Source organism: Cyprinus carpio, chromosome B20 (assembly GCF_018340385.1).
Source record: "Cyprinus carpio isolate SPL01 chromosome B20, ASM1834038v1, whole genome shotgun sequence".
Classification (NCBI taxonomy): domain Eukaryota; kingdom Metazoa; phylum Chordata; class Actinopteri; order Cypriniformes; family Cyprinidae; genus Cyprinus; species Cyprinus carpio.
This window is the reverse complement of record NC_056616.1, coordinates 17,847,020-17,860,209: the sequence shown is the minus strand read 5'-3', so window position 1 is coordinate 17,860,209 and position 13,190 is coordinate 17,847,020. Positions and strand designations below refer to the sequence as shown.

At 34.8% G+C, this 13,190-nt stretch overlaps 1 protein-coding gene across 9 annotated transcripts; it reads right to left on the bottom strand.

Annotated features, from left to right (window-relative positions):
- Window positions 1-97: 97 nt before the first annotated feature.
- On the bottom strand, window positions 98-12,235 carry cep43 (centrosomal protein 43). Of its 9 annotated transcripts, XM_042746105.1 has the most exons (21): window positions 12,081-12,235; window positions 11,389-11,442; window positions 11,219-11,273; window positions 10,703-10,791; window positions 10,390-10,527; window positions 10,281-10,313; window positions 9,548-9,604; window positions 9,152-9,222; window positions 8,725-8,786; window positions 8,517-8,578; window positions 8,350-8,430; window positions 7,006-7,068; window positions 5,818-6,026; window positions 3,856-3,924; window positions 3,590-3,664; window positions 1,902-1,991; window positions 1,681-1,793; window positions 1,001-1,075; window positions 876-909; window positions 709-796; window positions 98-251 (listed from the first exon to the last, which is right to left on the bottom strand). In XM_042746105.1, exons 1-21 carry the CDS (start codon window positions 12,162-12,164, stop codon window positions 177-179), a joined length of 1,677 nt encoding a protein of 558 aa, XP_042602039.1. In that variant the 5' UTR covers window positions 12,165-12,235; the 3' UTR covers window positions 98-176. The 9 variants fall into 9 exon arrangements, with proteins under 9 accessions (XP_042602039.1, XP_042602042.1, XP_042602041.1 ...); XM_042746108.1 differs by lacking the exon at window positions 3,590-3,664 and having other exon boundaries at window positions 12,081-12,234; XM_042746107.1 differs by lacking the exon at window positions 7,006-7,068 and having other exon boundaries at window positions 12,081-12,234.
- Window positions 12,236-13,190: the final 955 nt, after the last annotated feature.

Here is a 13,190-nt window from a genome sequence, read left to right as displayed (position 1 = left end):
ATTTTAAAGTGAGAACTCACAATTTGCTATCCTTTCATTTCTGTCCTTCCGTTTTTTTTTTTCAATGACAATAAAGAAAAACAGGAAGAGTCAACAGTCAGGCTGTAATTAATTATTTATTGTCAACTAAATCCATAAATACATAAAGTATAAAATAAGGAACTGACAGTTAGATGTCAAGCAACATCTTCAATGTAGTCTGCACCCAAACTTATCTGCGAGACGCTCACATCCTGAGTGGTTTCATCAAGCTAGAAAAAAGAGAGTGAGAGGAACCAAATAAAATGATGAGATTAGAGTCAATAAAATCCAAAATCACAGTCAAGGTTAAACCAAATGTTATTATTTTTTTATACGATGAGTACTTATGTCACTTCCTCTCACTGCCTCATTGGGCCTCTTTAAGTACCAATATTTACAGTTGACAAACATGCCACTCACACTTCTTGCCTTTTACACAATGCGTTCTTATCCATGAGGCCACTCTATTGACATTTGTCCCTTTTCACATAGATTTATAAAAAGTAGGGCCATAATTAAGTGACATTAAAAATAACTACATCAATGTTGCATTCATACAGGATTATAAATGTCAATCATTTCTTTACAAGCTTAAAATATTGGAAAATGATCAAGAACCACAGTCATTTAAAGTCCTTCTGAAACACGCAATGTCAACACAAGTAATGGCACCTTTTTGAAGAATACCTTATGGCTGATGTCAGGCCCCTCTATCGACACTTCCTCAATCTCCTCATCGATGCTCACTTCACTCTTAGAGTTTTCAGAGCGATGACTGAAGAGAAAAGAGAGATATGACAACACTTCAGGATTCAGATTGAGCAAAAATAACATCTGATGGAAACATTCTTTACCTGTTGAAGTCATCGTCATAGTCAAGGTCTTCATCTGCAAAGCATTTTTTTTTAAAAAGGAGAAATGAGGAATGTGATAGTAAGTAGAGTTGTCAAAAATTGAATGGTTATTGAGGAGTTCCTACCTAGCAAAGGGAATGGAGTTTTCTCATTTGGGACGGGAAACTCTTTTACACCCTTATCTTTAGAACTAGACGTACCTAAGACAACAATTATGGAGAAATTATATTAATTAGTGTCAAATTGATATCAATCTCTAGGCACCTCATGAGTTAATTCAATTTCGATCCAGAAAGTCACAATCCCACTCTAATGATTCATGATGTTGTCCTTTCTTTGTTTCTTTAGAAACCTTTAGTGGGTTTAATTATGTGTAAAGATTATGAATAAATGGCATACTAAAATATGTCAACTCTGCCCACAAACAAAAAATGGTATGTATAAGCAACTCTCATTCCTTGAAATGGAAACTGTTCAGAATGGCATTATTTATATGCAAAAACTTTTACTACCTTTAAATATTTAGTTCATAACTGAATATAATTTTTTTTCCCCATGTTGTTCATGTTAGATGTTTTTATTAAAAGGTATTTTAAAATAAAGCTTATTCAGCCTTTTTCTTCTCTGAAGCCATATTTTTGTATGCACAGTGGATGTTTTGTGGTATACAGTACATAGGTTGCCAAAATGAACCCTTCATTTGCAGTTTTTTACATGCTTTTTATTAAACTTAGTGAAAGTTCATGGATCGATCCAGAATCGTCTGAGAAAGAAATTTTGATTGATTTCACAAATGGCTTGCTACCGTTTTTATCAGATGAATGATCTTTCTGACTGCTCTCAGAAGATCCTCCTGCACTCTTCAGCTGCGTGTCTGCTGTGAATGCTTTTCCTAAACTGCTGCCCAAACCTTCTCTCCTGGAAAACAGACAGGATGAGACTCTGTGAAGTGAGCTGACAGCCATATGAGAAGTGGTGGAAGAGGGAAGTTATGGCAGGAGACAGACAGGAAATGGCCCAGCTCACCTGGGTTCAGAGTCAGGGCTGGGCCTGTTATCACAGTCAGAGAGCATGTCCTCTCCATCTCCCTCTTTATCACTGCCTATAGCAGACAGACTGAGGCCAGACAGAGGAAGAGTATGTTCATCCACACATACAAATAACACCAGGAAGAACAAGGTCAGGGGCATTGAGAGGGAAAGAGAGACAAATACACAGAAAACACGCAGAGCAAATGCAGAGAAGGAAAGAAAGGAGAAGGATAAAGGTAAAACACACACAATTGTGGTCATAGCTACTGCACTACTCCTGTACTTTTGGTATCAGTTGCTGGATTTTCTTTTTACAGTATCAGGTAATGGCGTTAAGGTTTGAACATTATATTAGTCAAGTTGAGACTCAAATTGTTGTGTTCATAGCAGGGACATCACTAGATCCTGGCAGGGTAATTAATAGACAAGCATAATTCAAAATTGAAATGTATTTGATAATATTAATAATATAAATAAAAAGCATAAGCAATATAAGCAGCCATATGTTGTCATTAGCCCTATTCGGACGGTAATTGTTTCTCATATGGACGTCTGTAAAAATAGATTTCCATATCACCTCAGTGATAAAACTCATGGATTCGGATGGTGATTTATTCACAGTGGAGGAGCGAGTTCTGTGATCCTACGAACCCAGGAACGCGCTACTCACGTGACCAGTCACATAATAGGCTGCTGTAAATAAAATTAATTTTATTTACAAATTTATTCTTATTATTGTGTAAAATGCATTCAAAAATGCATTCTTCTTCTTATGTAAAATGTATTCTCATTATTCCAAGCATATTTTATAATATATATTCCTATTTATTATTTGATAATTTAAATCTCCTGTTTAAAAATAGAAAAAAATACGTGCTATAATTTGTATTATATTTATATGGGATATAGTCATGTATCCTATATATAATACACATTTTAAAATCGTACCGCATACCAGCTGCTGCCATAATAAAGAGCCACTGCATGCTCTTCTTCTCTTTCTGCTCCCACTGTGGTGGAGCAGTTAAAGTGAAAGTGAAAGTGACGTGACATACAGCCAAGTATGGTGACCCATACTCAGAAATATCGTTCTTGTAAATACTTTACAGTGGTCAAATTTTTTTTTTATATATAAATATAAATTTTGAATCAATTTCTGATTAGAGATGTGGATTCAGACTGCGATTAAATAACCACACGGCCTTGGTGTTTGTCAAAAAACAAAGAAATGGGAAGAGAAAAATGCCTACATTTTGTATTTTTTGTTGATTACAGTTTCTATAATCCCTTGAATCAACAGCTAAAAAAATTGTGAAAAATAATGAAAACAATAAAAATAATGATAGTAACCAAACAAATATTTATTTCATAACATTTTATATATACATAAAAATAATGAATCGAAAAAATAATGAATATATATTGTCTGTGCAAACAATGTCAAGCCCTAGCTGCAATCAAAAAAATGGCTGCAATGAAAAGTGTTCATAACACTGAACATAGAGAACATTCGAGTCAAAGGTAGCAAAGGTAGTTAACTGTAAAACTGGACTGACCACAGTATTCTGCTGCTGTATGAACATGAACAGCCCCAATGGGAGTAAACAGCCTGATTTTGCACCCATGGGTTAAGATGGATGCAGTGGGCTTGTATGGCAGTGTGATCACTCCATGCACACTCACTCATTGAGGCTAGTGCCCCTCCTCATTTGGGATAAGGATCGCCCTGACAGGCTCCCTTCCCTCTGCCAGTGCTGACTTCTCACGAGGGGGAAAACACATACAGAGCACAGACACAGTTACAGAAAGAGGGAGGGAGAAAAAGAGAGACAAAAAGCAAAAGAGGGACAAGGTGCAACATACCACAAAGCTCCAAAATCGACCTTTAATGTGTCATAGTCAAAACCATAGCAAAATGCGAATACACTCAGAAAACAGGAAGTACTTACTCTTTCGGACTATAGCTTTTTTCAGAATGCCTCTGCCCTGAATAAGGCTTATCTGCTGAAGATAAACCACTGTTTTCACGTGCAGCATTAAGAGACAACAGTGAAAAGGAGAAGATACAGGTCAGAAAAATAAAAGCACTTCTCTTTATTTTGTCTTAAAGCAGTTATTTAAGGCCAACATTTATAACTATGACTTCAGGGTGGATGCCTGTCATATTTAAACAGTAAAAAATTAACTACAGTTATGTGCTTCAAAAACATGAAGAACCCAGATCTATGCTTCTGAAATTACAATCAAAGGTTCCAGCGGTTTAGATGATTTCATTTTTATTTGCTCTTTTAGTCTCAGCAGAACAAGTGGGAACTGAAACAGTCCTTTTTCAAAGCTCTGAATGGAATGAAAATCCCACAATGAAAGTCAAACCAGGACTGTGATTAATGTGCTTAACGTTCATTTTTTCCCCACTTACATACACATTCTGTATGTAGCATTTATAAATAGCTTTTCTTTAACCTTTTGCTAAATGATTTTCTTTCTGCATTTAAACACAAACACACACAAAAACATTAAACAGTTCACACTTGGGAATATTTGTATAAATGTAAATTTTTGTAGTATTTTATTGCATTTAACTAACATTTTAAACATGAATTAAATAAACACCGTCACTGTAATTTTTTCTATTAATTTATTACTTCATCTTATTTTTAAGTGAAATGCCTAGTCCTCAATACCAACAGTTTGTCACTTGTGTAAAAAAAAAAAAAACGACTTCCTGTTACTTTTTCAGTGTTAACCCTAAAAGGGGCGCTACTACAAAGAGACATCAGAAAATTAATTTATTGCTAATTATTTCCAATCTTATTGGGACTCAAATAATACAATTTCATGATTTTTTTACTTTAATGTTTGTATCCCACTGAAAACAGAACACTTGCTTATCAATACTTGTTACAATATGGTTGTAATTCATGAACGCTTTGAATACAGACCTAAGGTTAGTCTCTTTTTAAAGAAGACACACAGCAGATTATTGCTGAAGTGAAAGCATTTCAAAAAAAGAAAGTATGAAAAAAGTTATAGAAGTTTAAGTTTGCAGTAATGATAATGCAGTATACTATTTCTTTATATTATTTTATATAAAATAAATACTTTATAAATGTTGCACTTTAAATTGCTATAAAATCTAAGCCATATGTCTAACCAAGTTATGTTCCAAATTTTAAGTTGATATCACAAAAATGTGGTTCCTGTGAGATTTAGTTTGGTCACTATACCAAAAATATCCGTTGGGAGAATTCTTTTGATGCAGTTTTCTGTCACAAATCAATCATTTTCTGTCACAATATCTCTTCTATTACAAAACAGTCACCAAATATGGAACCTTGACTGCCAGACCTTTCCAATGATATGTTTTGTCAAGATTACAAAAAGATTTGATTTTCTAAAACACAAGCGACAAAATCACAGAGTACATATGTATGTGTTTTTATGTCTTGATTTATACCCCAATAGGGTGACGTACCCCCTGAGATACAAACATTTAGAGACAGATTACAAAAAATGTAAGCATTTAATTCATAAAATTTCAACTTAAACCTAATAAGTGAACCTAATGCTGAACAACAGCTTTTTAAACAGGTAAGTCCACTCCAACATGTTCAAATATGTGAACTAGATCAACTTTTATCGGCGGTTGAGTAGACTTCCTACTTCAGGCGGCCATGCAGTTTTAAATGCTGCCCCTGAGCTAAACAAAGAATGTATGAAAGTCAATATATCTAAATATGCAAACAAACACCCTTTCAACGTGAAACCAAGAAATGAGACCTACACTGTCCCTGCCTCTCTCCGCAGCCTCTCAAATGTTTGTATCCCCCAGGATTCATTGCCCCTTTTAGGGTTAACGGTCCACAAGAGAAACCATACTTGATGATTTCTCCAAGTAAAGCTATCCTTACCAGCCATAGGTCTTCTGAGGTTTAGGAAGAGGATCATCAAAGAACGAGTCTCCTTCATCCTCATCCTCCAGGCCAAACTCCAGCGCTCTCCTCAGTGGGGTGGGAAGATTTTTCCCATCACTCAATCCCTCCTCTATCCCTTCAGACACTTGAACAGATCCTCTGTTCTTCTGAGACCCCAGTGGTTCACCAGGTCTTCTGTCTACAGCCTATGGAAAAGTCACAATATTATCAAAATACTCTGCCATAAGCGTCATATTTCATCTGATGCAATCAACATGAACAATAAGCATCATCTGTTATGTTTATGTAAAGTTACTGCCTGTACAATTCAGGTTGGAACCAACAGCTTCCCATGTGTATGAAAGTGAGGTGCCATAATGAACAAGAACATACTACAAATCAGTGAAAAAATAAGTCCCCTTTGGCCCAAGTGGTTTTAAAACATGACATTCTAAAGTAAAATTTATCTGGGAATTCCTGTGAGTAGATGGTTAAAAGATTAAAAGCAAAGAACATCTGACATAAGTTACAAGAACAGTAGGTTGTTAAAAAGCCCATTTTGAAACTGGCCCACGTTAAGAAAAATGCTGCGTCATTCAACCCACTCACAAATCGATATATTCATACAGGACAATTTTCAAAAGAAAGGTTTTACTTAAGATAAAATGTTTCATAAGTAGTATACATATCCAAAAACAAGAGGTTAGATGATACATGCTGAGTTTAGTTAATAGAAAGGTGTTAGTAAGTTAGTAAGTGTTAATCCATTTATTTTCACAAAAGTACTGGGTGATTAGCAGAAGCCTGGTCAGTATCTTAGCTCTAAATTTTTTGAAAAGACTGATCTTTCATCTGTATTGTGTATTAGCTTAAATCTGCTCTGCAATAGCCAGTTTACTATATCAAGTGCTAAGATGGTTCCAATTCAACCATGGGCTACATTTAGCACCGTTACACATTCAAGCACTTTTTCCATCATCATCTTGAAAATAAAGCAGTAATTTTGTCTTGGGACATGAACTTCCACTTGGACGTGTGATAACAGTAATGGGAAAGAGCCCAAACCTAATAACAGCCAAATGTGTATAGACACCACCCAAATCATTAATTACGAGACATAAAGGAAGCCACATGGTTGAGCTGATCAAAAGCTCCCGTTTCAGAGCCGACGCACGTGTGCTTTACCTTTGGGTCATCCTTTTCTTCCCACGCTGAACTGTGCTTAACAAATCCTTTATACCTGGGTATCTGAGCACCAGAATACAGCCATCAGCTTCCCTTTTACAACAATGACAAGCTACCCTCACTAAATCGTACACGGTTATGGATGGAGTGAACAAAATGAAAACATATGCAAAACAATAAAGGGAGGAACTGTTATAGTAATATACAAACACACAAAAACAACTACTGCATGCAACAAAAATGCACACAAAATGTGATCTGACACATGGAGTAATGTCTATTCAAAGAACTTTCATAAAGATTTGGACAGTTTTAATCAAAATTATTGTCTGTTTGACCTTCCCAATGGTATATTATGTAGAAAACTAATATGATGAATAAATGTCATTTAATGTCATTTTGAGAAACATGGGAAGATGGAATTACTTTCAGCATTAATTAATTGTTTTGTTCGCTGAGGCTCATAAAAAAGAAAATGTATATTAGCATTTTCATCTAAAATAATCATTTGGTTGTATGAAAATTCCCATAAATTTAAAATGATGTAAAAAATTTTAAAATTCCCAATGGTATGGTATGTGGAATAAATATAGTGAATGACTGTCAAAAAATTCATAAATATATATATATATATATATATATTAATATATATATATATATATATATATATATAATAAATTAATGAGGATCTTTTCTTATAACTTTTATGAAGGCATAGGTTAGTGCATAATATAAGCAGCTAAATTTAAAACAATCATTTTGTTGTGGGACAATACATTCTGTGCAGGTCATAGGAACCTACTGCCTACACTTTGGTAAAACCCCTTCCCCCTTTTTGGGTCAAACTACAATCACTAAATGAAATTACTATGGTGTATCATCTACCATCTAAGATATAACCCACGATATGCATAAGACATGCAGATAAATCAAACTCAGGAAACACAGCTACCCAAAACTACACCACGCATCTTCTATTCATAAAAACTAATGATGCTCTGGGGTTCAATTTAAGGGGCTGGGATAAAATGAAATTAGAATGGATGAAAATTGTGCATACTATAAAACATAAATTTTTAGTAACATATTGCAGGTTTTGCATATAAACAGGCCAACAAAAGCCAGCTGTGGTTTTATGGTTTAATTTAAAAAAAAAAGTTTTTATACATATACAGATAGCTGAACAATAGAATACTAGGCATGACAAAAAGTAACTCATATCTGATATCCAAAAAATTTTCAGAGATTATAATCTTGACAGAAGGTGAGAGAAAAATGTGTGTGTGAGAGAAAGATAAGCGGAGACAGAAAAAACAAACAAAGAAAGACAGGAAGTGAGTTTACCTTGCTGGCGGAAGACGAAATGATTTTATCTTCAGTAGTTTTACTTGAGGAGTAAAGTGCATCGCTACTGTCACTGGAAACCTGTTAACGATATTACAGGCCTCATTACTGAAATCACAAAAAAAGGGAGTGCTAAAAGAAATCAGAATATGTTCAAGGTTGCTTACCACACTTCGACACTGAATGAAAAAGCATTTGAACATTCCCAAGAAGTCCTGAAAGTCTACAGCTGCATAAAGTTAAGAAAGAAGTGGAAGACAACATTTTATTAGCAACTACTGCAGTTTTATTTGTCAATGAATGACAAGTTTACTAGACACATAACATTTGCATCCCTAAAATGATTGAAAACTTAACAAGATCACAGAGACTTACTATTGCTTGTGTTTATGCCTTTGGCTCTTAATTCCTCAGTGACGTAACTGTCCAGCATGTTTCTTTTTATTTGCAAATTTAAAAAAAAAACATATTAATGAAATATATCGCCATTTATAGTAACTGCAACCACAATGACTAAAGCTACAGTGCATGAAGTACAATCAACTGATCTTTAATAATAATCTTTTGTTTGGAGAACTTTATTCTGGTTTGTGTGCAGAAACACACACTTTTCCGAAGTCATGAGAAAGACCATGACCACAGCGTCATGAACCTCATCCAGACATGATTATATAAGAGCGAACCAACAACGTGGGAAGATGTAAACACTTTCAATCATTACATAAATGAGGGTTTCAGTAACAGTAAATTCAGACATTTCCTAGAGTTCGTGGCATTCAAAGTCCACAGTGTTGAAACAAACCTGCTGAACTGGGGAAAAAGATCAGCGAAAATGCCAATAACGGCTTCTCTGTTGATCTCACCACTTCTGTTCTGTAAAGTCAAATCAGAAGATATAAATTACTCAAAGTTTTTTTTTTTTTTTTATATATATATATATATATATATATATATATATATATATATATATAACTAATCATCATTTGGTTATTAATTACCAATTTATTATTATATAATAATTCTAATGATTTATGAACAAAAGAATAATACAATTAATATGTATAAGAAAAATAACGAATGAATATTAATTTAAAAATTGCAGTATTTTAATATTTACAATTTTATATTATATGGCATATTGCATTAATTATTATTTCATCAATAATAAAAAAGAAAAAATTAAAAAAAAAAAAGTTACCTTGTCATGGCTGTCAAATTTTTTGCGGGCATCCGCAATTTGACGGGGCAACAATTCCTAAAAACCATTCACAAACTTTACTATAATCATTGCAGATTACGCTCGGAATAAAATCATTATACAAGTCCTTTATTATTTAAAATTCCTTGATTCATTTAATATTTAAAATATAAAATTTAACATATTTTGTTTTATAAAAAATTTCATATACATCACATGTGTGTGCTCAGCTTGTGCACTTACAAACAAGACAAGATATCACAATATACAACTAAGAAACTTCAGCATATGAAGTTTCATCTGGCATGACAGAAGTCATGCAGCGCTATGGGCTTGATTCAACAAATGCATGTAAGGTGCCCACAAAAAAAGACAAAATATCTAGAAGTAGGACAAGCTTGTTTTGCACGAGTATCTTCACAGGAAAACCTTTTTTGCAGAACCACTTAAAGACGTTCATTTACATCATCCTTCCCTTGTGTGACCTGAATAATTCGCTTGGGGTTTGTGATGTGTGGGTAAACTGGTGATACGAATCAACCCCGAGATGTGCTCTCCAACCACAAGTGAAATAAGTGGGTTAGCACTATTACTAGTCTGTGACTGGATCTGTTCTTGAGGCATTAACCCCACCTGTGCTTACTGTACATGTGGGTGCAAAAACAGGTTACAGCGATATCTAAACAGATAACATGGACTGTGCCTGAGCCAGCCAGCAGTGGTGGTAAAGTACCTTGGGAAAAGTTCTCTCAATCAAACGATCTCCCTGAGAACAGAAAGACATTCTATCTGAAAGACGTGAATTCATTTGATTGGTTAAAATGCAGAGCATCAAAGATCACCTCTGTGAAAGTGCAGGTCTTGTCCTTATGCCGGCCCCTCTTCACCAACTCTAGCAGGAGAGGGGTGTTTTTATTCACCTCCGTTTCTGATATACCAAGCTCTTTAGACAGAGTTTCACGACTGTCAAGCCCATTCAGCTGTATAACAGATAGTAGGGCATGTGAGTTCAGATGAAAGTAATTTGAGGTCACAGAGGACATAGCGTAACACATTCAAATCAATCAATCAAAAAAACATTTACATGAATTTCTGAATGACAGCTTCAAACGGAGTATCACTTACAGTGTTGTATGTTATATAACACTGACATACCGTACTGATTTCAGGATGAAACACTGCTAGGGTGAAGTCTAAATTAAAGACTTGCAGGAAGTCAGTTACAAGACCTGCGACCAAGCGACCTGCAAGAAGAGCAAGACACGTTGAAAATGCATAATTTCCCAAAGCAAACATTTAGAAATGCAAGCAAAACATCAGGTCAAAAAAAAAACTGATTTCACAGAAAATCATGTAGTGTATGATAGGCACAGATTTTTTAGTTTCAGGATATAATTCCATCAATTCAGAGTATATTTAACATGTTTCATATTTTGAGTTGATTTTAGAACACATTGTAATTTCTCATGCACCTCATAGCAAAGAGTCATTTAGTGTATGATGTCCAGTTTTTCTCTATAACCATTTACAAGTTTGCAATTGTATAATGCCTAGTGTTTTAAAATCTGTCCAGATTTTAAAAAGTGTGTAGTGTATTACAACCCAAGTCATCATCAAAACAAGACGGAAAAACCTAAAAACGAAAGGCCTTTGTATGGAATTCATTCTTACCATCCTTTGTGTTGAGGGACTTTTTGAGGTTTTCATTCACAAGAGGTGTTTTATTCTATTCAAAAGAGTACAATAATGCTCATGCAAAAACATACAGTTAACATAACTAGGCAATATATACAATTTATAATGAATTGTTAAAAAAGGACATTATAACTATTTATAATTACCTCAACTTTGTCTTGCTCTTCTAAGGCAAGAAAAACAGCCGCACGTAGCTCTGCCTGTAACCCCCCAAAAAGAGACCTATCATCACTTCATTTGTCCTTTATTCAGACATATTTATAACAGTACAGCACTAGACAGACTCATGCAGTGGATCAGAACAGCTCCAAACTCAGATATGTTTCTGAAACTGCAGAGTCCACAGAGAAACACTTTTATGTACAAATACGGCATAACTGCAGTTATAAAAACTACAGCTGCTTAAAGGCATCATATTACAGGTTAAACCACATTACTTGTGGCTTGATCATTTTAGATGACTTCCTTAATACCTGTGAGTACAACACCTTACCAAAATAAAATAAACCAAGACTTTGCAGCCTTGCCGGTTAACTAGAAAGCAGGCTTTGTTTTAATACAGCCAAGATAAACAATAACACTGTAGGTCTCATCTTTAGTGGTATGAGAGAAAACAGGTTTTATAAGAGCAGTGTCATAACCATAGACTGTATAAGGTCATAACTCAATGTTGTCACATCAGTGGCTGTTGTCCATTTGTTGCCCATAACAACTTTAGCATCACTATGCTATGCTAACAAACATTGCGCTTAGAATATAAAATATGTCCCATATGAGACAGAGCTTACTCCAGCCTCATAAAGACTTAAAAAGTGTTTCAAAACAGCCGGGAAAATACCTTAATTTTATTCAAAACGCCGCTGTTTTCCAAGTTTTGGATCAGCAGATCTCTGAGTTCCGTGTCCTCCTCCGTCGCAGACATCTTCAGTTTGTGTCATGTGACTATAGGCTGGAAACTTGCGCACCCTGGCGGCTGTCCACGGCATTACACGTGGATTCATTCTGGACTTAACGCTTGTGAAGTTGTGCTACTACTATGTTCTTCAAACAACCGACGGTTCGAGATTTGTCTGTTCTGTCTGATTCGGCAGTTAGTCTCTCTTGCCATTAGGACAAATGAGAATCCTAACAGATAGCTCTCTGCAGGTAGGCCTATTAGACCTGGAGCTCGCCTTAGCTCATGAATATTAAAAAGGTCATTGTCAAGATGCTTGATGATTGTCCTGCGGGGTCTCTATGCGCTCTCTAATTAATATTCATGAGTCAAGCCTTCAACGTAGTTATAATTTACTTCCAAGTAGAAATATCTGTAGCTAGTTTTAATGGTTCGTGTCAAACGTTTTCAGTGACTACTTCCATTTTTTTCCCTATGACAAAAAAATCACCAATTTGACTTAAAAAGATCTGTATTTCTGAAAAAGCACATTTCAGAAACATAAAATACAAAGTATGTCTTTGTATTTTACTATATAACTATAACTAAAAGAGGGCAAAATTACATATTTGGGTCAATCCTGGTATGTAGTAGGTCCTACCGTCTACTCTTCTATATGCCAATGTTGTATTTTTTTTATTTTTATTTCTATTTCTATAAAATTTCTATTAGGGGAATGCCATATCAATGACTATTAATAATAGCTAGACTACATAACTACACTATGGTAAGAGAATTAACAAGATATCTAACTGGTTTAGTAGGCTATCATCATGATTCCAAAGGGCCTGTTTTGTCATTAAGGGCTATTCAAAAGCATTTGATTCTGACAAAATAAACACATTTCCAAGCATCATAAAAATGTTTAGTATTAAGTATTATTTTATTGTAGATGGTTTGCCAGCGGAAAATATCATTTCTGCAGGGCTATTTTGTAATGGACTGTAATGACAAATTTTTCTATCTCTGTTGCGTTTGACTCAGTGACAGTCACATGACATGAACGCCCATAAT

What these genes read in the sequence shown, in the direction of transcription:
- cep43 (XM_042746105.1), bottom strand. Translation starts at nt 12,164, where the DNA reads ATGTCTGCGACGGAGGAGGACACGGAACTCAGAGATCTGCTGATCCAA. An exon ending in GCGTTTTGAATAAAATTAAG is followed by an intron (nt 11,443 to 12,080) that starts GTATTTTCCCGG and finishes GGGGGGTTACAG; the next exon opens with GCAGAGCTACGTGCGGCTGT. An exon ending in TATGACGATGACTTCAACAG is followed by an intron (nt 797 to 875) that starts GTAAAGAATGTT and finishes TTTTCTCTTCAG; the next exon opens with TCATCGCTCTGAAAACTCTA.